Below are 25030 nucleotides of genomic sequence, written 5' to 3' on the forward strand. Positions count from 1 at the left end.
AAGAGCTGTGCCACTACCCAGGTAAGGGTGGCCAAGCCCGGGTGGGGGCGGGGGGGGAGGGACAGTCGCTTTGGGGACAAGGCGACCCAGCGAGGGCATGTTGATGGTGGCTTTGAGGACAGATGAGATGTGCCTGGGGGGATGTGATAGTTTCTTGGAGGACAGAGGGGACACCACCCTTCAGCAAGAGGTACAGTGATGACTTTGGAGATAAGGGTGCGTGCTGGGTGGGATGTGGTGGTGGCTTTGGCGACAGTGGGGAGACAGTGGGAAGATGTGATGGTGGCTTTGGGGACAGTGGGGGGATGTGATGGTGGCTTTGGGGACAGCAGAGGGATGTGGTGGTGGCTTTGGGGACAGGGGGACACAGCAGAGGGATGTGGTGGTGGCTTTGGGGACAGCAGGGGGATGTGATGACGGCTTTGGGGACAGTGGGGACACAGCATGGGGGTGTGATGGTGGCTTTGGGGACAGCAGAGGGATGTGGTGGTGGCTTTGGGGACAGCAGGGGGATGTGATGGTGGCTTTGGGAACAGCGGGGACACAGCAGGGGGATGTGATGGTGGCTTTGGGGACAGTGGGGGTGTGTGATGGTGGCTTTGGGGACAGTGGGGACACGGCAGGGGGATGTGATGGTGGCTTTGGGAACAGTGGGGACACAGCGGGGGGATGTGATGGTGGCTTTGGGGACAGTGGGGACACGGCAGGGGGATGTGATGGTGGCTTTGGAGACAGCGGGGGTGTGTGATGGTGGCTTTGGGGACAGTGGGGGTGCAGCGGGGGGATGTGATGGTGGCTTTGGCGACAGGAGGGGCACAGCAGGCACAAGTGACGGTGGCTTTGGGGACAGCGGGGACTCGGTGGGGGGGTGCGGCGGTGGCGGTGGGTCCAGCGGCCGGGAAGGGGTGCGGTGCCGGGCCCGGTGCCCGTGTCACGCCGGCGCAAGCGGGGGGCGGCAGCGTAACCCCGCAGCCGCGAGAGAAGCCGCCCGGGAGTCCGGCGGGGCAGCACCGGCCCGGAGCCCCCCGGGGCCGGCCGCCGCACGGGTGGGCCGGTGCGCGGGGCCCGGCGGGGCGGGCGGGCGCCGGGTCGGGCCGGGCCTGCTCGGCGCGGCCGGCCGGTTGCCATGGCAGCAGCCAGGCGGCGCGGCGGCGCGCGCGGCCGGCGGGGCGCGGCGCGGCCCCGGAGCGTACCATGTGCGCCCGGCGGCGGGAGGCGGCGGAGGGGCCACGACGGCGGCGGCTGCTGCTGCCCTGCTAGCTCCGCCACGGCGGGCTCGGCGACCGGGAGCCGCTGCGTCAATGTAACGGCGTCGGCGGGGCGAAGGGGGGCGTGTGGGGGGGGGCGCCGCCGAGTGGCATTTCCACGCCGCGCGTGGCCGCCAGCCGCGGGGAAGGAGGAGGGGGTGGGGGGGCGGAGGGCGGGCGGGAGGCGTTAAAATGGCGGCGCGCAGCCGGCCCCCGCGCTAAACCGGCCCCCGTGGCTCGCCCCGTGCCGCCGCGCGTGGCACGGTGCGGCCGCCCGCTGCCTGCTAGCGCCGCCGCTGAGGTAAGGCCGGGCCCGGCCCGCGGGGCACCGGCTGCCCCCGCCGAGCCGCGGGGCGCCCGGGGACGGGTCTGGCGCGCCCTGGGGAAGGGGGGGTCGGCGGGGACGCGGGCGCGTCTGTGGCGGCGGCGGGGGCTCGTCCCGCGGCCGGGGCGCGGCGGCCGCTGGCGGCTGTCCCGGGAGCGGCGGCGGGCTGGCCCGGGGGTGCCGGCGCAGCGCTCCTTTGTCTGTGGCCGGCCCCGGGGCGCCCGCGGAGGGGGGCTACCGCGGCGCCGGGCGCTGCTGCGGCGTGCTTTCGTTCATTTCAAAACAACCAGGGGGAAGAAAAAAAAAAAGGAAAGAAAAGACTAAAAAATCCCGCGCCAAAACTAATTTTTGCAGCCGAAAGTGTGCCAGGCGCCGTCTTACCCATCGCCGCCTCGTAGCGTAGCGAAATGCCTGCTCGGAGCAGGGTGGGAGCGGACTTTTACTTCTGAAAAAGCAGCGCAAACTATGCGGAGCGGAGCGGTCCCCTGCCGCTACAGCGGGGAGAGAGGGGCCGGAGGGGAAGGGGGATTTTTTTTCCTTTTTTTTTTTTTTTTTTTTGGACTCTTATGAAGACATGCGCATTTGTTCATTCTTGCCACCGCACTGGAGTCTGCCTAGAAACAAAGAACACAGCCTGGCGAAGTTGATGCTGGCTCCGAAAGTGTGTGGCTTCTCTCTTTTTTTATTTTTTTATTTTTTTTCCCCCTCGTTTACTGTGCCGTAGTTAAAAGCCTCGAGATATTTCCTTGTATTATCTCCGTGTGCCTGCGGATGGATTCCCCCCTGCCCCCCCTTTGCCCCCCTCGACCCTACCAGGCCAGGTCTACGCATTTCGGAAAGTGCAGCCATGATAGATAGAGCAAGTTCTCCCATTTTCACCCAGCCCCGTGGTATGACAGTTCGCAGTAGGTGTGCCTTCCGACGGGGAGCCACCCCCTTGCTGAATCATCGTGGAGCGATGGCCGGACGGCTCGTCCGCTCGGGGAACAAAATATTCCCTGGCAGAGCATGAGGTGGTGGCGAGGTGAGACGCAAGCAAGAGACCTGTTAGCACTCGGCTCGGGCGGGGAGGAAAAACCTTGCCCCGGTCGTGGCAGCGGTGGCTGCGGATGCAGTTTGGAGCTCAAAGGCAAGGCGTGCGCTGCTGTAAAGGAACGTCCCCTGCCTTTGAAGTAGTGAAACTCCGAGGGCCTGATCCTGCAGATTTTGCTTCTCTGAAAACTCCTTTCTTGCGCGGATAGCCTCCGTGCGAAATCAACACCTGGCTCGGGGGTAACGACGTGCAAATTCATGGTATTGCGCAGCGGTGGTTATTAGCAGTAATCCTGTAATACGTTTGCACAGACAAGTGCGTGAGCAGTAGTGTCGTATCCATGCTGTCTGCCTAAAAGTAGTTTGTTCTGCACCGGTGAAAGTCCTTGTCTTCGTTACCACAAGGGAATAACGACTTTACCTTTTTGGGGCTTGGGGTGCGTGTGTGTCAGGTGCTGAAGTGTTGCTAGGTATTCCTGCCTTTATTCAAAGGATGCCAAAAAGTATGGGAGTGAGAGGTGGGATGAGCAATTTTGAGCTGGGGTGTATCAGGCAAGACTAAATTGCAGCAGTTGTTGGACACGTAACGTGATCCTGTAATTAGAGCGAGGTAATAGCGTATATGCCGTGTTGAAACTATGGAGTGTCTGAGTTGGAGCAGTCTGAATTAAGCTAGTTGTTCTGAAATTATGCAGAAGCAGAAGTAATGCAGTTAAAAGTTTCCGTACAGCAGCTTCCATGGGGTTGCAGAGATGTTTTCCCCCTATGGGTCCTCCTTGCGGGTATTTTGCTGTTAAGGTAGTACGTTGAGGCTGCAATGGTGCTGCTCTCCAGGTTAGAGAAACGCCTTATGTGGCACAGTCGTGCTGCTTGGAGCTTTTATTTACTAGTGAAGGTCCAAATCATGCATCTCGGCTGTGGTGGGGGCAGGGGGGGAACTTCTGAAGGGAGGGACTTGGGGGTTTGGCCTTGTGCAGAGCTGAATCATTTAAAGGACGCTGTAATTTGGTCTTAAAACTCCCCTGCCCCCACCACTCTCTATACCCCAAGAAAAGATGTGTGTTAGCAAGGGGTCTGGTGGAGAGCCCATAGGCTGTGGTCTTTCCAGTGCTCCTGCCAGTGGGGCAGGATCCTCGTGGGGCTCTCGAGCAGCTCTGGTTTGCTGTAGGGTTGTACTAGTGCGGAGCTGTGGTGGTACAGTCATGCACAGGCAGACCTGGGAGGCTGTGCAGAGTTACGATGTGTGGGCACCAGCCCTTCTCACGAATGCTAATTTCCCTTGGTGTGTGCATGTGTATATATATAGACATGGTACATATTTAAATGAAGTCATTTTAAAATAGTGATGGCCCAGAAAAGTTTGAGAGCTATTTCAGTGTTAGAGTGTTTCTCTTTGAAAGACAATGGCCTGTGCAGAAGCTTCTAGGTGTTACGGGATGTGCTTACAGCAGGAGAAGGTGCAGTCTGCTGTCAGGCGCAGTCAGCCTTCCCAGAAGCAGCTGTGGTTTGCGTATGTGCCTGGTTCAGCCTGTGTGTACGGCTGTGTGCCTGCAGGCCTGCTGCTATCCTCCAGGCGCTTTGGGATAGACTGGCAGGGGCCCAAAGCAGAGCTGGTGGTCGTTAAGGAAATTAGCCCCTCGGTGCTGTAACCTCTTGTGCTGTTCAGCCTCCTGTGGCATCTGGCCAGGCCAGAAGTCAGGGTGCCACGTCCTTCCCGCTGCCGCAGGGGCATGAGGGATCCCCATGGAGAAAGAGGGAGCTGGTCTGGGGTTGCCGTTCCTCTCTCCCGGTGCTGGCCCACGTACTGCAGGAAGGTTATTGGCAAGTAGGGATACCGGGCAGTTGTCAGTCTGAGGTGTTGGGGTGTTGCATCCACACAGAGGTTTTTCTAGCAGTTTTCATGCCCAGTTCCACTTCTCGAGCAGTGGTGGCTTGCTCTGCCGCCTCCTTCTCTGTGGGGGAATGGCAGGCATGAGGCCCAAGTGTTGTTATTAGATTTTTACAGACCTAGAAGTTTTCTCCTGGGTTTGCCCCATCTTAGCAAGATGAATACATGGATGTTAGAGTTTTGCACTTGTGCTGCCATCAGAAGTGAGGTTTTGAGAGGCTGTTCTGCACATTTGAGGGAATCTCAAAGCAGGACTTAAAAACTGCTTTCTTACCTTCTGCAGCATAGTTTGCAAATCAGTTGTGAAGCTGGTGCTGTGGTGGAAGAAGTGGTCCTGCTTCCAGCCCTTTCCTCCAGTCTCTTCGCCATCCTTGTGGATTAAGAAGAATATTAAAGAATAGCAAGAAGGAAAGCGATACTTATTTTAGCCATCCCTGCTTCCTTGGTTTGCTTGGTCCATGTGGCAACAGAAACGGTTGTTGGCGCAAGTACCTGGGGTCCACAGGCAGGACAGGATGAGGCTGGACTGTTGCTTTTATTAGCAGCACTGGGTTATGTCGTGTTAAACTGACAGCAAAATTGCATTGCTAGAGTCTTGCAAATGGGTCTTTCTTCATACACAAATCAACCACTGCTTTCCTATTCGCCAGTGCCTGCAGCTTAGTCAGGAGCCTGAAAGCAAATGAAGATTTTCTTTGTGGCTAATGTGGCACAGGTGATGATGATGAATCCAGTCTGGATTTGGTGATACCCCTGCTGTGCCGGTGGTGAGAGCTTGGCTTTGGCAGTGAAGCAAACCATTGTGTGACTCAGATGTGTTGGGAAAGAGTACGCAGCTTCATAGGAGCAGGCTTTTCTGACCATGAACATGCTAGAAGTCACATGTGGAAACTAAAATGGGTACTAGAAACACGAGGCGGCTCATTGAGAGCGAGGCTGTGCACTGAAGAGCAGAGTTTGCTTAGATCTCGGTTTCCAAAGGTAGTCATAGGAGCTGTGGCTCTCTTGCTGTGCTTTGAAAACAGTGCAAAATGTCCAACCAAAGAAGAACTGCCACCACAGACAGACATGGCATCTTGTACGTGGGTTACCCAGGTCCAGCCTCCAACCACCCAGCAGGAAAAATGTGAGAAAAATCTTTTGCAACATGATAGAAACATTTGGCTGGGGAGTGATCACAGCCTGGAAGTAGGGGGGAGAGGATGTCTTTATTGAACAGTGTGTGTTTGCTCTTAAAATCCCTTAAAAGCTCTGAAGCTCAAGCTTGCTTATTTGCAGTGTTTGCTATATGCAGTGTTTCAGTGAGAAGTTTCAATTCAGTGTGGATGAGTTGATACAGGAGGCATTCCCTTCTAGGTGATAAGAGAACCAGTTACTCGTGCAATGCACTGGTTTGCTTGTTAGCTCTTTTTTTGTGAGTTTCTTTTTAATTGGTGTAGTCCAGACCTCTGGGTAGTGCATGCATCCTTCTCTGGGGCAACGCTCAGGTCCTAATTTGTTACATGATTTAAGCAAAGACTTGTCTCTCTTGCTGAAGCACAGTCTTGAAGCTGTAGCATTTATAATAACAAAATATTTTGTAATTCTCTGTTCTCTGCTTCAGTGCAGCATCACAGATACCCCAGACTTTGTATGTGTGTCTGCTCCTGCAAAGGAGTTCCTCATTGTGCCCCCTAAGCATAAAAATGGTATAGATGGACCTTTTTAGTTTTTCTCTGGGTTCCCATGTGTACGCAAATTGCTGCTCCTGGATAGGCTGTTTACCTGAATTTGTGCTTGTGTTGCTTTTGCAGTTGGGCATCTCTTGCCTGCTAAGCTGTGGCGGTGCGTGTTGCTCTTTTAAAAGGTGTGTGACCTCCCCTTTTCCCGTGCCATCTTCCAGGAAGGATTGTCTACCCAGAGCGATGTTATCTTCCCTCATTTTAAATGGTGTCAGCAGATATTTATTTTTTCCCTTCTCCACTCCTGATGCTAAGTACCCACCATGGGAATGAGTTGTCTTGTATTACTCACACAGAGCAAATCTGTGGCTTGGCCTCCGAATTACATGGCCCTGCTCAGCAAGGGTGAGGTCCTCTGCAGCCCAAGTAAAGGTGCCAGGAGCTGTTGGCTTGCCTTTTTTTTGTTGTTGTGGTTGTTTTTTTTTTTCTTTTTTGGTAAAATCACATAGGCCGGTAGCGAGTGGAAAAAAAGAACGGTGGCCTTCGGAGCTGGGTATTTTATGTCTGAGGGCTTCTGAATGCATAAAATCAGAGAGAATGTGTCTGTGTAATCGGATCTGCTCTTGAAAGCCTTGCGGAGGGCTGCATGCGGCAGACATAAGCTGTGTCAATAAGAACTCTATTCACCCTCGGAAAACAGCCTCGTGATCGGGTTTGACTGGCAGGCTTCCTAAGGGAGGGCCTTTTTTTTTTTTTGAGAAAGAGCTCCGATTTTTTGGCGGCACTTCTGCCTTTTCGAGCTCCCACTTATTGTTCTTTCCTTGGTGTGACCAACTTGGATTTTTTTATTTTTTTGGTGCTGGGGCAGAGGGAGGATTTGATGCAGCACAATTAATGGGTTCAGGGGGAGTTTCCTTCCTCGCAGCACGAGCCCTCCACCAAAGCAGCATTTAGGAGCATGAAACTGAGGGATTTAAAAGAATATGAGGTAAGACTGGAGGTCGCTGTGTGCAGGAGAGTGTACTCTGGAGCATGCTCCAAGTACTTTCTTGCAGAACGGTGGCACAAAACACCTGTCCTTGTAAAAGCCTTGGGTGGTAATGCACAAAATGTGTGGTTTTGCGTGTTTATTTGCTTTTTTCCCTTGGTTCTGCAGATGTCTGTATTGCCCAGAAGTGTTGTTGGGTAAAATTCTGCTTTCAGTAATGCTGGCATAAATCTGCTGTGAAGACAGTGTTGCACTAATGGCTGTAATTTGCTGGCTGCTATTATTTCTTAACAAAAATCACGCAAGTCAGATATCTTATTCTGCTTTATGAAGTATTCTACACCTGGCCTGTAATCTATTAAAATCTTGGAAGGAAAATCTGCTTGAGCTAGTAAATGTGATGCTTATAAGATTTTTCTGAAAGCAGAGTTTTCATCAAAATATCAGGTTCTGAGCTACTGTTCGTGTGTAGTGTTTGTGTAAACAACATTTTCTGTTGCATTACGTGTGTGATAGTCAGTCTTTGCTCTGCTAAAGTCTTAAAGCTGTTCTTGTTGGCAATGAGTTACTGGCCTTCACAAAAGAGATGCCGGACTGTTGTTTTCTTGTGTTTCTTTTTTTCTTACAGGTCCCTTGGTCTACCTGTCACTTTTTTTTAAAGCTCCAGCTTCTTACTTGAGTGATGATTTGAAAATTAGCTCATCTGTATGTCTTTCTAGGTTATTCCTGTAGCTGCAAATGAAAGCTTGAAAATATAATTAGGATGTAATATGCACAAGCTCAAAAAAAAAAACCAACCAGCCCAACAAAAACCAAAGTAACGCAAAGCTATTATTTAAGAGAAATGCAATTATGTTTTGAGCCAATTGAGGCTTGACTTAATTTCTCAGGGTTTGCTGGTGATGATGCAGTAAAACCAAAATTAACTCCTGAAATACGTCTGTCCTGAGTCAGGAATTTGGCTGGTGAAAATCGAGAGAGCCACCAGAAGAAGGGGAATCCCCTCCCAGGGGAGCCTGGACCTGTACGGTTTGCAAATGGATGCAGCATTTAGGGCGATTCCTGCAGTCCCTGCTTCCCTGGCTCTCCCCAGCTGATTCCCCTTCGATAAAGGCCTGATCTTGCCTGCAAGAGCTTTAATAACAAACCCTGACTGGTTTTGGTGGGATTGGCCTCTGGGCAAACATTGTGCAGACCCGGGCGGCCGCTGGCCAGGGCGAGCACGGGCAGGAAACGCTGGTTTCTGCACTGCTGGTAGCGTGGGGAGGCCGCAGCTGGGTGATTTGTTTTTACTTCCTGTTCCCAATCTGTTTGGGTCAAAAGTAGCGGTGTTTTTCCATATTAAGATGTTTGGCTTCATTCTGTAAGGCAGCAATAAATTTCACACCATGCACAATGTGCGTCTTGTATTTCAGGGACTCTTTACTGCTGCATTTGACTTTTAATTTGGATGGTGAAACCTTTATTAGTACCTTTTTTGCTGCATAGACCTGCTTTTCAAGGAAAACAGAAAGGGTTGGGTTTTTTGGGTTTTTTTTTTTAATCTTTCTATTTTGGAAAGAGCCTTTGAAATAGCTTACAGGTCTGTAGCTGAGCAGAGGGAGGGAGCCAGCAGGTCTGGCTGCCATGGCTGGCTCCTTGGCAGGCTCATGGTGAGATGGGGACACCTCAGCCTGCTACTCTGTTCCTTGGTCATGAGGATATAATGCTGCTGGAGTTAATTGGGATGCTGGGACTTAACTCATTAATGTGTGTGAAGTGTTTGGTAATCTTTTGATGGAAGGTCCTGGGACTGCAGGGCAGAGGGGTGGTGGTTGTGCAGTGCAGGGCTGTGACGCCGGGAGGGACGCGTGTGGGTTGATGGACCGGTTGTAAAAGCGGTCCTAAAGGCTGGAATGGTGAGCTGCCAAACATCCCCGGCTTGCTGATGGGGAAACCTTTACAAGGAAAACCAGCTCCTGCAAAAGAGCATTGCAGTGGCTGGCTGCCGGGCTGCTGCTGGGAGTTGTTCTCCAGAGTGCTGGGTTAGTCCACAGCATGCAAAGTGTTACCCCAGGCTATAAGATACAAAACGGATGGAGAAGAGAGGATTGGGTGCTTTGGGCTCTTCCCTGACTGGGCTGGGCAGCAAAAGGGCGTTGGGTTTCTCTCACCCAAATCTGATCAAAACTCTTCCATCAGTGCTGTTCACTCTTTTTAATCAAGCCGCTTGGCTGTAGGATCTCCTACCCTGTCTACAGCTGGCAAGTCAGGTTGGATAGATCTTTTTATAGCCATACCAGGTATCAGTGGGATCCTTTTTAAATATAGTCTGAATGTTTTGAAATAAATAGTAATGAGCTATGCTGGCCCAGGGGGCTAGTATTGCATTTTCAGATACATTTCAGTAAAGTTATTTTTGAGGTACAAAAAAGAAACAGTAGCATGGAGCCATCAATAGGGTTACAGGTGGTCCGTCCTTCTTTCTCTGAAGCCCCCAGATGCTGGCATTGATCTGACCATGGAAGCCAGAGCGCAGAGGTGTCTTGTGTAGTGCCTCTGTGTCCTTGGACAGACTGTCCAGGTTTGGCACTGGTGTCACCAACTTGCCTTTGCGCTTCACTCCTGGATCCATGAATGTCTCCCTCCTAGGTCCTCGGCTTGTTCCTCAAACCAGGGCCACCACCCGTGAATTCGACTTGACTAATTACCTGGTGAAGCACTCGGCGTGACAACCTTGGTGTCCTTCATTAAGCTTAGCCTTTGTAACAAGCTAGCGTTTGTTGTGCCTCAAGCTCCTAGGCATGGTCTGGCTAATGCAGCAGCACCTTTCATGTGGTGCTTGAGGAATTACACTACAGGTCACGTAAATAAGGCCAACCAGAGTGTGCTGTTGTCCTGCAGGAGGAACAGCGAGCCCCTTCCCTACAGCCTTTCTGCAGTGACATGACGCCTCCCCTGCTGCCTCTGGATGCAACCAGCCTCCTCCACCTCGCTCAGAAGCACGGGCAGGTTGTTCCCACTCTTCCCCTGCCTTCTCTGTGTACTCCCTTGGACCAGTCTGCCCAGGACAGCTCGCTTGGGTGGCTCTCACTTGGGACTGACCACCTTTACTATGATTTTCAGGGTCTCCATAGCAGTCAGTTGAGTAGCAGTGAGCCACGTTTCTTCTGGGACTGAGGAGATGAGTAGGGCGTGTGGGGCAGATTCTGCATGAGGTTTTTTTATCAGCCTTGCTGAAGGGAGAGGCCAGCTGGGTTGGAGACTTCTTCAGCTCTGGTGACCGTGTTGTAATATGATGCGTTTGGTAGCTGATGCTCGGATACCAAGGTTGGAATGAGGCTGCTGCTGCTGAAAGGCAAGTTAATTCTGTCTCCTATGTTAGGTGGAAGATTATCCTTCTGACAGGACCCTGCGATCTGTTTATAAGGTACAGGGAAGTTTCTGGTATGTCTAACAACAGATTTATTTATTTTCTGTAGTGCCACCCGTCTTGTTCCTCTAGAAGGTACCAGGAGTTGTAAATTCAGCCCAGCCGTAGAGTGTCCTAGATGCCCTTAGATGGGCAATTACACCATTTTGCATGCCAGCTTATGTGAGAAGCAGTTTCTCCCTGAAGTCTTGGAGCATCTCCACCTGCTGAGCTAACCTGGGTGATACAGTACCTGGTGATTTCTGGGTGGGAAGAGCGTTTGGTTGCACAATGCTGCAGGATTCATCCATATTGCAGGGTCTGCACCCACTTCCTCCTGTGTGTTTCTAGTTTATATGACTTTCAGTGCATGCAAAGAGAGGAGGAAACTTGTGGGATATGTCTGGGGAGAGGGATCCTACAGCTGAACTGGAACTCTGGAACTTTTAAATTTCAAAAAGTTTCTCCTCCTGAAAGTAAATCAGTGGCTGACTCTGCTCCTGTTACTGTGCTCCATCTTTAGGTTGCTGGTGCTGGCTGTAAAAACCATTCAATTCCTGGAGGGGTAGTGCTGAGCAATGTCATTAGTTTGAGTCCAAACATTAATGAGGTCCAACCTGAATTTAAAATTGAGTTTTGGTCACCAGCGACAGATACTTTTTGTTGGTCCCCTGTGCCTGCGACGTATTGATGCTGTGGTGTGTCTGGGCTGGCCAGTGCTGTTGGATGCCCTTCCCTAGCAGAGCCCTGGGCTGAGCAACACTTGTTCCTTCTACAGGAGTAACACTGCTGCTGTGCAGGTGGCTTCCCCCTTGCCTGTTGATAGGCAAAAAAGCCATTAGGAGTGCAGAACTTGTTTACAGAGTTATGCAGTTGCCTAAAAAAAAAAAAAGGAAGGGGGGGGGAAGATAGGATGCTTGTTAAATTAACACTACAAATGCTCCTTTTTTTTTTTTTTTTTTTTTTTTTTTTAAGATGCCTAGTACAACTAAAACTGCCGAGGGGGAGAAGTCCATTATGATGATTATAGTCCAAATATAACATCTTTGTGATAGGCAGAAAGTGAAGCTGACTACAAATGGGAGCAATACTGGGAGGAAGTAAAAAACTTAATATTCTGAATGATAGAAGAATGAATTTAAATTCATTTAATGTCAGTAATCTTTGTATTATTAGCCATAATCTGCTTCTGAGAAGCATACAGATTTGACTTTCTTTTTTTTCTCCTCTCCGTAGAACTGAATTAATAAGAACAGAGTGTTTCTCCTGACCCCTGCCTTTAGACTATGAGCTCCCAAGAGCACAAATTTTTCTGCTGTATTTTTGGACAGCATCTGCAGGTAGTGAAAGCTGCCATGAATAGCAATGCTGGGAGCATGTTACTGCAGTCCCAGATCACTTAGCAAGGGTCTAATCCTGCGTGATGCTTACAGGAGAGTGGAGCTAGGGCTGCAGTCTGATACTGGGTGTGTGGGTGTTTTTAGGATAGTCTTAAACCTGTAGGTTGCCAAAGTGGCTCTCAGCAGAGTGCTTTTGGGAGGAACCCTGCTAGCTGGGAGAGCGAGAGGAGGTGCAGGCTGCTGTATTTTCAGATGTACGTTTTTCTGGGGAGTGTACCAGAGGGGAAATACAAATGCAACAGTATTGATGAACTTGATGCTGGATGTATTGTTAGTTGGACTGTTGAGACAGAGGTGAAACTGGCCGTAGGACTGTTGTTTTGAGCCCTCAGTGTGGGGGGAAGAGTGCCATGGCACAGTGGCAGCATCCAACACTTTTGGGTGGGAGGTTACTACAATTGACTTCATGCATCTCTGTTTTGAGAAAGCTGGTGCATGCAAGTTTGCTTAGGTTTCTGCAAGAACATGATGTTGCTTATCCTGGAGATTCAGGCAACTGAAACAGAGAGAGAGAGAGAGAGAGAGAGAGAGAATTAAAACGTGAGATCTGCTTGCTCATGACCTGAATCCCCTAATCGCAGCCTCGTGTAAGTGAAGATCTTGGGCTGGGTTGAGTAGAGGGCAACTCCACACAATAAAATGTACGTCTGCCCTCCACCTCCCAGAACTGGAGCTTACTCGTGATGAAATACAGTTGTAAGGGCCTTAAACCCTGTCTTAAACCAAACCTGTTGTGTGTGATATTGCTTCCCCTGTGGCAGGCATATAGTAGGTGCATCAGTCAAGATAGGTGTGTGCTACCCGAGCTCCCCATCCCCAGGCCACCTCCCTAGGTGCCAGAATTGCATTCTGGTGGGTCCATGAATTTTGGAACTGATCCTTCATCTGATGGACTTGGATTAGAGCCTTGGTTGTATTTAATTTTTGTGCTGCTACTTTTCTGTTCTTTAATCTGGGAAGTAACAATTGAGGTGGTTGATGCAACAGTGTGGCCACTTTCACTGACCCTGTAATGTGCTTTTGATGGTGGATGTTTTTGGTAGGGTGCCCTGCTAATGCCAAGCCAGCGGTAATCCCATGCTTTCAGCTTTGTGTTTAGTTTATTCTAGGTTGTAAGACTGCAGCCAGCAATGTAAGGCTAACTGTTTTTTTTTTTTTTTCAAGTAGGTGGTCGCATTGAAAAACCACTTAAAAAAAAAAAAGAAAAGGAATTTGTTTTGCTTTACGTAGCTTCAGCAAAATATCCTGAAAAAGATACCAGCACATTTTTGGCATGGATGTCAAGGGAAGAGCATTTTTTTGGTAGAAAGATACATAGTTTGTTTATTTATTAGATGAAAGGTAGAGATGTTTCAGCTGAGGGGTGGAGGAAAAAAGAAAAGGAAAAACAAGGGGGCAAGAAACCTAATGCTCCTTGCCTTTTGTAAAGAAATGCTTCAGTTTTTCTTTTGAAGCGGTCTGGAAATTCAGGTTAGTTGCTGTAAAACTGAATAAATAATTTCTCTGGAAAGCTCTGCATAGCTTGCACAAATGGCAGATAGAAAGGCAGATTAAAATATTTCATAAAAGGACTTTAAAAGCACCTTTGGCCCAAATCCATGGTAGTGTAAACTGAGGGAGCATCTCTGATTTTTCTGTTACCTGAGGATCTGGCTTTTGTCTTGTTTTTAATCTCTTTTCCTCTCTCTCCCCTCCTCCTCCTGTGATATGAAAGGTGTGTCTGTATGGGGGATTTCTAGCAGCATGCATTCAAGGACTGTCTCGAAGCTCTGAGAATTTGATGTGGAGGCTCCTCCTAGCCTTGGTGGCATTTCGTTTTTGAGTTCCTGTGCAGCAGGAGAATACTGGTTCAGCATAGCATCAGCTACAGGTAATTGGGGTTCTAAACACCCCCCCCAAACACTTAAAGGAAACTTAAAGGAAAAAAAAACAACTGTGTTGTTGCCTGAAGGTTGAATCCACAGCTGGCTGCCACCTTGGAATAAGTTGGTAACAGATTAGTTGCTAATATTTCACGTGCAGGTTGATACTGCCACTGCTGCTATTGATAATGTGACCCGGGTCAAGGTTTTTGGGTCACAAGTGGAGTGCATGAGCCAGATCCCGCTCAGTCTTGATACCCGGTTAACGTGATGTGTTTGGGCAAGATAGAGCAAGCTGTTGTCCATCCACCTCCAGCCTGTGACACCTGCACGTTGGCCACGTGGGGTGGGGACAGCAAGGAACGGGCCATGTGTGACCTACTAGAAGAGCTGTAAGCTAGATCTTCCTTTGTGTGTATCGTTGCAGCAAGTCACTGGGTTGTGCCTGGTAAAGTACTGTAATGGAGAGTGATGTGGTAGCTGGTTGAAGTCCTTTGTGTTCAGTTGGTGTCTTGTAATAATGTCTTGTATTTCTGCTAAGGGATGAATGAGTAAGTGCTCAAGGCCAGGTTGGTTGGGACTTGGAGCAACATGATCTAGTAGAAGGTGTCCCTGCCCATGGCACGGGGCTTGTGTCGTGGTTTAACCCCAGCTGGCAACTAAGCCCCACACAGCTGCTCACTCAATCCCCCTCAGTGGGATGGGGGAGAGAATTGGAAGAGTTAAAGATAAAACTCGTGGGCTGAGATAAAGGCAGTTTAACAGGTAAAGCAAAAGCTGCGCAGGCAAGCAAAGCAGAACAAGGGATTCATTCACCGCTTCCCATGGGCAGGCGGGAGCTCAGCCATCCCCAGGAGAGCAGGGCTCCATCACGAGTAAAGGTTACTTGGGAAGACAAACGCCATAATTTGGAGTGTCCCCCCTTCCTCCTTTTTGCCCCAGCTTTATATGCTGAGCATGATGTCATATGGTGTGGGACATCCCTTGGGTCAGCTGGGGACAGCTGTCCCGGCTGTGTCCCCTCCCAGCTCCTCGTGCCCCCAGCCTGCTTGCTGGTGGGGTGAGGTGAGGAGCAGAAGAGCCCTTGGCTCAGTGTAAGCACTGCTCAGCAGTAACAAAAACATCCCTGTGTTTCAGCATGAATCCAAAACATAGTCTCATACTAGCTACTGTGAAGAAAATTAACTCTATCCCAGCCAAAACCAGCACAGGTTGGAACTAGATGATTTTTAAGGTCCCTTCCAACCCAAGCTATTTTATTCCGTTCTAACCTTTAGATGAAGCTGGATGTATCAGGTGTGGCTGTGGTTTCGGTGCAAGGCTAGGGCTGCATCTGAGGAAAGTTCAGGGACTGTTGATTGAAGGTTTGTGTTATGTTGGGTGAGCTCTAGGGTAGGGGTTTACCTTGCAGAACGTAAAGCGTGTGTTTTGCATTTGCTTTTGGCTCTTGAACTTGTGTGTTTTGAAGAACACGGTTCTGAGGGAGCCTCTTGTCAATAAGCGTTTGTGCAGTGTGATCAAAAAGAGTCTCCTGGCTCTGCAGGCTGAAGGGGAGGCTGAGTGTAGACAGGCCCACGTTGGAGTCCCTGTGTGTTCACTGTGCCCTTAAGGTAAAGGATTAAGCTTGCAGAAGAGGAACGAGGTCAGGTCTAGACCAAGAAGTAGATGCTGGAATCCAGCCAAGAGTATAAGTAAGGTTTTTCCTGCAGCAGCATTCTAGATGTGGCAGTTGTGTTGACTTAGTCAAAATGAGGCTGACATCTGTAGGTCAGGCCCGATTAAAAGGAAAGGAGGGTGGAGAATAGCTTCACAGAGTAAAGAGGATTTAAAGATAACGGCGGGGTAAGATGCGTGGTCCTTATTTGTAGAATTTGGTTTGGCCTTGGGAACCTCACCCTGCCTGGGAGCAGGGACCTCCCGGCCCCCAGGCTCTTTGTTAGCCTTGAGCGCTGTGGCTCCTGCTCCCTTCTTCCCCAGTTCATGGACATCTTCTGACTGACCCCTTCCCTCTGAGTGTGACTCTTTGGATAGAAGTGTGACTTAAGCTTTCCTCTTCTGCTTTTCAAGGGAAGCCTTCCACTCAAGCCTTTGGCTTGCTCTAAAACCCTACTGTGAAGACAACACCTACCCCTCGCTTTGTTGTGTTACAGGGTGAAGTGTCCGGGCTCTTGCTTGGTGCAGATGAAAGGTGCTATATTGCTGAGCCGTGCAGTGTTGCTGAGTGTTATGTGCTGGAGGCTGCTTCAGAAATCATTTCTGTGCTCCTTCTGACCTCTGTTGCATCTTCCTGCCCAAATTCAGTTGTGCTGGTGGCTGAGGATGCTGGAGACTGTCTCTTTGCTGAGAGAGGAAGAAAGAGGGGAAGGATGGCACCTCAGAAGCGATAACCCCTGTGCTTTAGTAGAGCAGCATATTGCGTCCGAAACTGTGGTTCACGATCACTAGCTGCTGCTTGACTTACACATTGAGCCTGTTGCTTTCAGAAGCGCTTTGGCACCGAGGATCCCCATCGTTTGAGATGGGTGACCTGAGGCACAGAGGGGTGAGGTGACACTGCAAACAGTAGTGTTGAAGCATGAGTGTGCCGCCGCCAGTCAGGAATGCAATTTTTCTGTACTTCTTGCTTGGAGACCTTCAGGGGCTGGGCTGCTGTTCTGATTTTTCCATGATGATTCCTTCCAGTGGAAAAATGGCGTATATGATTAGATGAAAGCTTCTGTGGTAAAATCTGAAAGGAAAAGGATGCTTGGCTTCTCCCTGAAGTAGGAGTTTTAGTTTCTAAATGAAAAACTTTCTTAGTAAGATAAAAATAGAGAATTACTTTATGGGGAAAGTACTCGCTTCCCTACCGGCCCCGCTGGGCAGCCTTCAGCTGTGAGGAAGTGGGGAAATTACCCTCAGCTCCCTTGGAACACGACCATCCCTGGGGGCTTTCCAGTGAAGTAACTTGAGTTACAGCAGGGCTGCATTTTGACCCTCTAAATTTAAGGGATGTATGAATCTGTATGAAAATTTAATTTTACATCTTGCCAGGCATGGCTTCCCTCCCTGTAGGACCTGTGACCTGCACGGCACTGCGTCATGGAACATGCACTATGTTGCACGGCGAGGTTCTTCACGTTCGGGCGCTCAGTGTACTAAGCAGCACAGATAGCTGCAATGACCACTTACATCAATTCATTAATAACTCTAATACTCGGGGAAATAACAGCATAAGCACTAGTGCCCTTGCATAGAGTTCTGGGCCTCTCTGTCAGGAGACTGGCAATTATTTGATGATTTTGTAGAAAATAAATTATCTCGGCTCTCATTGTAGTCCCTAAATTCATTTTCAGCTGTGACAAGAGCCAGGATTTAAGCCTGGGTCCCCAAAAGTAAAATGCAGTTAATTAGCCCACTCCATCATGTGGCAGTTCTCAGTTAACAAAGGCAGTATGTTCAGCCAGACAGTTCCTGCTCACAAGTGATGCTAACCTTTAGAGCTGCATGTATGGCAAGAGTGTGCTTGCGCGGAGCCTGAAGTCCTTGTTTGCATCCCTTTTCAGCGGTGCTTCTTAACCCCTCTGCGCAGCCCCATTGTAATGCTGCCTGTCTCCAGTCGAGAGCCTTCTGGGCACCAGTATGTGTTCTAAGCTTGAATGATGGTTTGTGTTACGGCACTGGCTGTGGGGTCCTACCAAGGTCAGAGTCTGCTGCAGAACAAAGAGGGAGAGGGTTTCTACCCTGAGGAGCTTGTAGCCCTCAGGGCCAGTACTCAGGGTGATGTGAGGTTAGTATTATTAACTGTAAATTGTGAACGGGGTTCAAGCAATGTCAGAGGGGCAAAGTGAGACAGCCAACACTTGATTTCTGGGCTGGAAGAAGGATGTGTGAGCCCTCATCTGGAGTCCTGGCTTGCTGTTCCCACCAGACCAGATCTCCTTACTGGCTGGAAGGTTGTTTGGATCAGACACTGATAAGCAGGAGCTCAGCAGTGAATGCTGCTGTGGTGGATCAGGTGTGGTGAGGTGTAGCTTGAAATAAACCAGTAAGAAAGAACAACTGCTGTCACTGGGGGAATCTGCTGCACTGCTCCTGGCAGATCAGGGCACGTGTTGGGCACTTTTGCTTGCCATCTCCCCGTTGGTTTGGGTTTAGAGGCTGGGGCAAGGCAGCATCCTCCCTGAGCAGCATGATTCCTGAAAGGGCAGGCTGTTGAGAAGTTTTCCTACCTGGCCATTGACCTCAGGTAGGTCACATAACTCCTCTTCTATAAAGGGACTGCTTGGGTTAAGTTTCTTGACATTTGAGTCCTTTGTGTAGTAACACTGTTATACAATTTCAAAATACTGTTTTTCTTCCTTGTGCAAATACCTGAATTTGACTGTTGCCCCTGCAATGCCAGGATTTAGTAAACTGGGGAGAGGGACAGTCCTTAGTCTAGGTATAACCGTTGGCGATAGGCTGTAGGGAATGTGTCCGCGGTTTAAAAAGCATAGGGCCTTATTTTCAGACCCTGTCATCTATGTAGATTCAGGCTGTTGGCTGCTTCCTGAAATCTACACTTGCTGGTATTGTAATCCAGAGCTTGCGTGTGCAGGCAGTGCTGTTTGGGTGAATGCACAAAAATCCTTGCACCAAAAATCATCTGTATGTAGATACTAGAATGTGAACAGTGATGGCTGTGTGAGTGGATAGTGGGTCAAGACCCCCTGAAAATAGAAACATATTGATGTTGTTAGCAAAAGCTGTGGAGCATGTTTTCCTTGAAAATTGTTATTCAATATTGTCCTTGGTATCTTTTGAATTAAGCATATTGTAAGAGTTGGTTTGCTGGAATTTTGACTGTTCTGGAGGATTGGATATTGAGTAGTCATTATCAACAGCCGGAGAAGGTAGCATGACCTACTGAACAGACAGCAAGATGCATAGGCATTAGCAGCAGGGAAATCTAAGACAAGGGAATGCATGGAAAAAATAGGTACGAGGTAAAACTTGCGCAGCCAGCCCTTATGCAGCAAATAAAGCAAGGTCTTACTGACCTTGGCAGCTGTACAGGGCAGCCTTTGCATAAGAATGACTTGTGCTTAATATGCTATAGAAATTATTCAGGGACAAATACTCCTGTTTTCTGCAGCGCTGGGGACACTAGCTTCTTCCATCCCCAGCTGCAACACAAACACAAGTGCATTGCAGACAGGGTAAGAGAAGCACCTGATCCTCCTCAAGCACTTCCAGTTCTGCTTCCCGTGGCCTGGAGAAGAAAATATGTTGCTGTCCTCCAGCTGAGGCTGGACCCTTCCAGTGCCTTACAGCAGCCACCTTTGAGAGCTGGTAGTAGCTGGATATAAGGGCAGCACGATGGGTGTCTTCCTTAATTAGCCTGTGCAGTTTGTGTCTGCTAATAAGAGATCTGCTAGACTCGGGGGATCAGAGAAGCGCTTTGCTCTCCTTGTCGTGCTGCGGAGAGACAAGTGGAGGGACCTGCACCTGCAGGCTGGTTAAATGCCAGGAGATGGTGATCCAGTAAAGCTTCACTTTCCCGTGCCCCAGTGCTTGCGTGTAGCTCTTGGACAGGCCAAGCCCAGCTCACCTGCTGCTCAGCGTGGGCAGGATTGCGATGGAGCCTGTACCCGGTGGCTCCCCACATCAGAGCCCAGTCCCCCTCCAGCCAAGGTGGAGGTGGGACAGATGGATGGTGAGCTGGCTGGAGTCTCTGCTCCCCATGTCCTGGGGCCAGGCCAGTCCCCATGACACCACCAGGGCCAGGTCTGTGCCTGCCAGGTCTGTGCCTGCGCATCTCTGCCGGTGGTGTTGCTTGCTAAACCTTGCTACTTACTCAGTTCTGCCGTTTTTCATGGGGTTTTCTTTCTCCTTCCCACTGGAGAGATCAGCCCTGTAAACACCCATATTCAAGAGCAAAGCTATCTTGAGAGCTTTGGCAGAGCAACGTCTGTGAGTCCTTTCTGTCAGGAGACGACCAGAGACAGCATTTGTTGATATTGATCATGGGAAATGTAATTAATGTGGGTATAAAGTGTTAAATGTTAAATTAAAATGAGAGATTTAAAAGCAGTCGATAGATCAATTCTGAGGCTGGGATGAAATGCTCAGACTTTCAAACAATAACCAGATTTCCAATAAAATCTCCACTGTGTGTAATTAAGGGGGTTGAAATATTAAATCAGGTGTTAAGGGAATGATACTTAAATGATGTTGAAAACACAAAGATCCAGACAAAAAGAGCCCTCCTGCCTGCAGGCAGGGCCCCTGGCTGGACAGAAAAGGTGTGGAGCTTGCAGGGTGTACTGAATTAGCAATTAAAACCACAAAAAGAGGAGAACGATGAGAAAACTAGAAAAATCTAGACTGCAGTGCTGAACGTCTGCCTAGATGGAGGCAAGACGGTTTGGGCCTGATAGCACTTCTAATAACCTGGTCTATCCACGTGCACAGACGTACATGTCTACGCGAGGTCCTCTAGCTGGTGAGTCAGCCTTCCAGGGCAGTGAGGACTGCATGTTAACACTGACCCCAGCAGGGCGTACTGCCATACAAAAGACTTCCCAAGAGTTAAAAACACTAATTATCAGCTGCCACCATGTTTCAGTGATAGCGCAGCTAGTCAATAAGAGCACAGGCGTGCAATTGATGTTTTGTTAAGACCTAAAGTAGCAATTAAGGAGAGAGGTAAAGTTAGGCTACTGCTGGTGGGATATATGGGGTGTCCTAGGGCACACGGCATTTCTTTGAAGTTTGTGTTTTTTCCCTTGCCCTATAATCCTATAAAGAAATGAGCAGAAAAGGCTCCAGAGTAGCAACTTCCAAATGTAAGTGGCCTATGAGTAACAACACCAAACAGGTTCTGCTTTAAGGGGCAGCATCAGGCTTTGCTTTTCCAGCCAGCTTAATTTTCTGATGCTGTGAGCTTTGCAGGAGGCTGTAGGAAGCATCTATTCCCTGAATATGTATCTTTGCTGTTATCCCTAAAGGGGTAATTCAGAATATGGGACAGACATAGTATTTACTACGGGCACTGCACCTGTCAAGGTAACATTACCAGAGGATGGAGGGTAAAAAACACTTCTCAGCTAGGTAAGACAAATAAAGTGGCTCATTAGCTCTGGGCGGTTATTTGCTAACCTTGTCCTGTACCTGTGATGTGATTATCTGTGAAGACGTAGCTGTAAGGCTCTCCAGAGCCTTGAAAGACACGTTTTAAGAGTATGTTCTCATTTTGTTTTATAATCCCAGTAGCAGCCTCTGCTGTGTAGTTCCTGAGGTTTAAATGCTGATTAGGTTAATGGATTGTAATGTAACCCCACTCAGTTGGTCATCAGTCCCTTAAAAATGCCTTGTGATTGTGATCATTATTGCTTAATTGCAAGCCCTGCCTTACCCATGGATTGAGCCCGGCTGGAGCTTACCTTGCTCCTTGCAGAGCGGAAGGTGAAGAGCAGGCGGGGAGGTGTCTGCAGAGGAGGACTCTCTTGGAGCTTTTATATAAAGGTCTCTAAAATTTCTACCGCCACATCGCTGGGCAGAGGTAACCTGATCTTTGGAAAAGTGCCTTTGTGCTGTAGCCTATAGAAGAGCTTTTTTATTAACAAAGCCTGAATGCAGGTTAGTTAAATTGTAGTCCTTGTATTCAAGGTCACTTAATTTTTTTAATTGCAAGCTTTCTCCCAAGTCTGGGGTTGCAAATGAGACTTGCTGCATCGAGCTCCCAGAAAGGGTTGGCAATGTGGCATTTCATCCCATGATTACTCTGTGTCACTCCGACACTCCCTTTTACCTAAAAGGAAAATAAGCTTTATAAACTGCTGTACATAGATTTTTAACTTCATTGCTGATACTGGAAGTCCCTAAAAGCATGTGTCTTTGGGAAGAGACTACTCAGTCTGCAGCAAATCGTAAAACCATCTGGGGGAAGGCAGGGAGAGAAGGATGTGATTGTGGCCAGGGACTCCAAAGGAGGTTTTCCTCCTTCACATGAGGCATGGTGGGGCTGTGGCGATCCTTGCCAAAAGGTATTGTGGGCACGCAAAGCTTGCACGAGTGCTGGAGAGGCTGGTCAAGTACTAAGCGAGGAGTTGGTTGGGGAGCAGTGAGCAGGCAAACCACAGCAGGCTCAGGAAGTCCTGAGTTAGAAATCGTGTGAGGCTGGAGAGCATTGGGGTGGGGGATCGTGTGTGTCTGCCTTGCTGTTACTCTTGGGCATTTGTGGGTGCTGCTGGTTCCTTGTCTGCAGCTGGAAGGAGGGTCATTTCTCCACTCTCCTGCGGCTTGGAGGTCTTTCCCTCTGCGTTCACCTGCCTGCAGACAGGAGCAGAGGAAGGACTGGCAGGCAAGGGAAACATTATGTCTGAGGACTTGCATGCTGGAGGGCAAGTCCCACCTCCCGTGACTGCCTGTCAAGGAGCATTTTCTTGCCCTGCCTGAACCATTCCTGTACTTCTGGTGCCAGTCTGCTGGATTGTTTCCGCCTGTATCTTCAGCACAAGTAGGAGACCTGCAGCTCTGGGAAGCACGGAAGGGGTGAAAGGGTGCTTTACACCTAATCCTGCATGCTTCCCCTCTACTAAGCCTTCCCTTACTCCTTTCCTAGAGAGAAAATCATCAAGAAACAGAGCAGAGATACTAGTCTCCACTCTTTTTGGATGCCTTGGTGTTCCCTAAACTATACCCCCACCAGATACTCCCCTGGGTTAACTCTGCCCTTGCGGATTTTAGGGTGAAGCTCCTTGCAGTGTCATTCCTAGCGGTCAGAGTTGGCTGCTGCTTCACTTGAGCTCTGGTGATCCTGGCAAAGCAACATGTGTATGGTGTCTGTGTCAAGTCCCAGTCTTGTTTTTCCTGACATGAATGCATGGAACAGCTTGTTCTCTGCTGTCTGTTAACCCTTGCAAAGATGCTTCATCTTCATCCCCTTTGTTCTTGTTGGCAGTGCTCGGTGGGTCAGCTCTGTGCTTTAGGTTTAGGGGCAGAGCCTGGGAGGGAGTTAATTGCTGAGTGATGATGGCTTTCCCCAGCTGAAGGTCTGCTCCCATGAGCTGTTTAAGCCTCTGTTTCTTGTATCTCTGTGCCAATCAGATTAGCTGGTGCCAGGAAACAGACCATGGCCTGCTTGCTCTTGAATGCACCCTTTTTCCTCCTTACCTGTTTATCCCAGTCAAGCCACTTCCCGCTCCGCCTCTGTTCTTTTATTTAGCTTTATTCCTTCCTTTTCATTTTCACAGCCTTATTCTGGCCCGTCTCTTCTTTCCCCGAGGCTGTCTTGCTGGGTTTTGACATCCAGCCTTAACAACAGAGTAAATAGTGTTCCCTGCCATACTGCTGGCTGCTCCCCTTGCAGCAGCGTGCCTCGCTGTGGCTGCATCAGGCTCTTGCTCTGGATTCCTTCCACAATGCTCACCCTGTTGTAACTTGGATTCCCTTTAATGTGCAGAAGTAGAGAGATTTCCAGTTCAGCAGAGCTGCTGAAGGTGGTCCTCTTCCCAGGAAAGAAAGGGAAACAGGTTGAGGAGGGGAGCACGGCTAAGGGCTGCCCAGCTGCCGTTGGTCCCAGCGCTGCTGCTGCTGCTGTGGCTGTCCGTGTGTCCCCAGGCATCGCTCTGCTCTTCTCCCAGCTGGACCCTTTCACTCTCCTGTTGCTGATTTCGGCAAGGGATTCGCTGTTGCAAAAAGACAAAACCCCCTCAAGCTCACGGGACCAAGTGTTCCAGCCTGGCCATCTGTGCCAAAACAGGCCCATCCCCTGCGTCTTGCAAGGCCCCACCTTTATCCTTATTCTAAAAATAAAATGCAAGTACATTCCTTCCTAGTTACTTTATTCTGTTGTTCTGACCTCATTAGACTTTCCCAATAGAAAATTTCATTGAACTCCTTTATTAGTGGTGAAAACAAACAAGACCATTGGACTTCCTCTGGAAAAAATGCATCTATATCACAGGGAATTGCAGGGAGCCAAATTTCCACTGCCGAGTTTGTGCTGTACGCGTATGTTCCCTTGTATGCATTTAGTAAACAAAGTTGTCCTCATACTTAGAAGACTTTAAAACAATTTATCCTTTATAGCTGAACTGATTTCCTTCCCGGATTTGAAATAAATTGCTTCTGTAATGTTGTAAGGAGCAAAGTGGTGTAAGCTGGGGTTGCAAGAACAGCTGCTTTTTTCCAGACACCCCCCGAGCTAAATATATTTTGAGGCTTAGGTATGTGCATGTACGTAAGAATGATAGCCAGGTGATGGATTGCTAAGCCACATCATAAATTCAGTTCGTTGGACACCTTTGATTACCTCCTCTGCACTCTGCCTGTAATCATTCTCCTTCAAACATCCTTCTAATGTTCTTAACAGCAGCCAATTAAAGCAAAGACTCCACTTGCCATCTATCCCCTCTTCCCTCTGCCATCACACAAGCTCCTTCCCTTGGATGGGGGGAAATAAGTTCATTGATGGATGGTGGTTCAGAGTGCACACTCAAGGTCTGAGGGAACATATCCCTATTTGTTTGGGGTTTTTTTTTGTCTGCTGCTTTAAAAGCCAGCTTTGACAGACACCCAACCAGGCAGGGGTGGGTGCTTGTGTGTTTGCGTGTGGGTGGCTGGGGACTGCGGTGTGGTGGCAGGAAGGACTGGGCACGTGAAAGGCACTGTTCATCTGTACGTCTGCCCTGCCTAGCAAGAGCCCACCTTCTCAGGCTCCTGGTTGTGATTCAGTAGTTTGATGCTGTGTCGGATGCTTTCTGGAAGAAAAGCACACCATGGGCCTTGAGTGGGAAATTGGAAGTAATTCAGGTCACTAAGACTTCCACAGGGGAGAGAAGTCGGAGGCTGTCACATTACAGATGCAGGAAGGTAAGGAAAGAATTGAAGATCTGAGGATTTCAGTTGGCATCCGTGACTCAGGCATCTCAGGGAGAACAGAAGATATTCAGTCCCTGAAAAGTTGATTCATCCACCTGGTGGGGAGATGAAGAGCAATAAATAACAGATTTTTAGGGTATATGGAAGGCAGGAGAAGCCAAAACACTAACTCCAGATGGCTTGGGGAGTGCCTCAAGGGTGACTTTGACCTCCCCCTGCCTTTTACAGGGCTTAACTTTGTTGCCTCCTCTCCACATGCATCCCCAACCACTCTGTGTTCCACAGGGGCACCCGGCAGACAGCCCCTGGCCACTAGCTGAGAGGGTGGCACTTGATGCCAAAGTACACTGCCAGAACTGGCCCTTGCACCTTGCATGTGCCTCTTAGC

The 25030-nt window shown here is 49.4% G+C and overlaps 1 protein-coding gene across 16 annotated transcripts in view; it reads left to right on the forward strand.

Moving 5' to 3' along the window:
• Positions 1 to 25030, forward strand: part of MBNL3 (muscleblind like splicing regulator 3) — a 98916-nt gene continuing 73886 nt past the window's right edge. For 7 of the 16 annotated variants that reach the window (XR_013923859.1, XR_013923860.1, XM_080365884.1 and 4 more), the window contains exon 1: positions 1112 to 1303. Coding sequence is in view for 5 of the 16 variants with exons in the window: in XM_080365884.1 (XP_080222010.1) it covers positions 1127 to 1303 (177 nt within the window). In the remaining 11 variants the exon portion in view is untranslated. Of the gene's footprint in view, positions 22 to 1111; positions 1304 to 1421; positions 1549 to 2487; positions 2597 to 2642; positions 2866 to 25030 lie in introns of those variants that run through there. The other 9 variants (XR_013923861.1, XR_013923862.1, XM_080365890.1 and 6 more) reach the window with 5 other exon arrangements.

This window comes from Falco punctatus, assembly GCF_963210335.1.
Source record: "Falco punctatus genome assembly, chromosome: 15".
NCBI classification, from domain to species: Eukaryota; Metazoa; Chordata; class Aves; order Falconiformes; family Falconidae; genus Falco; species Falco punctatus.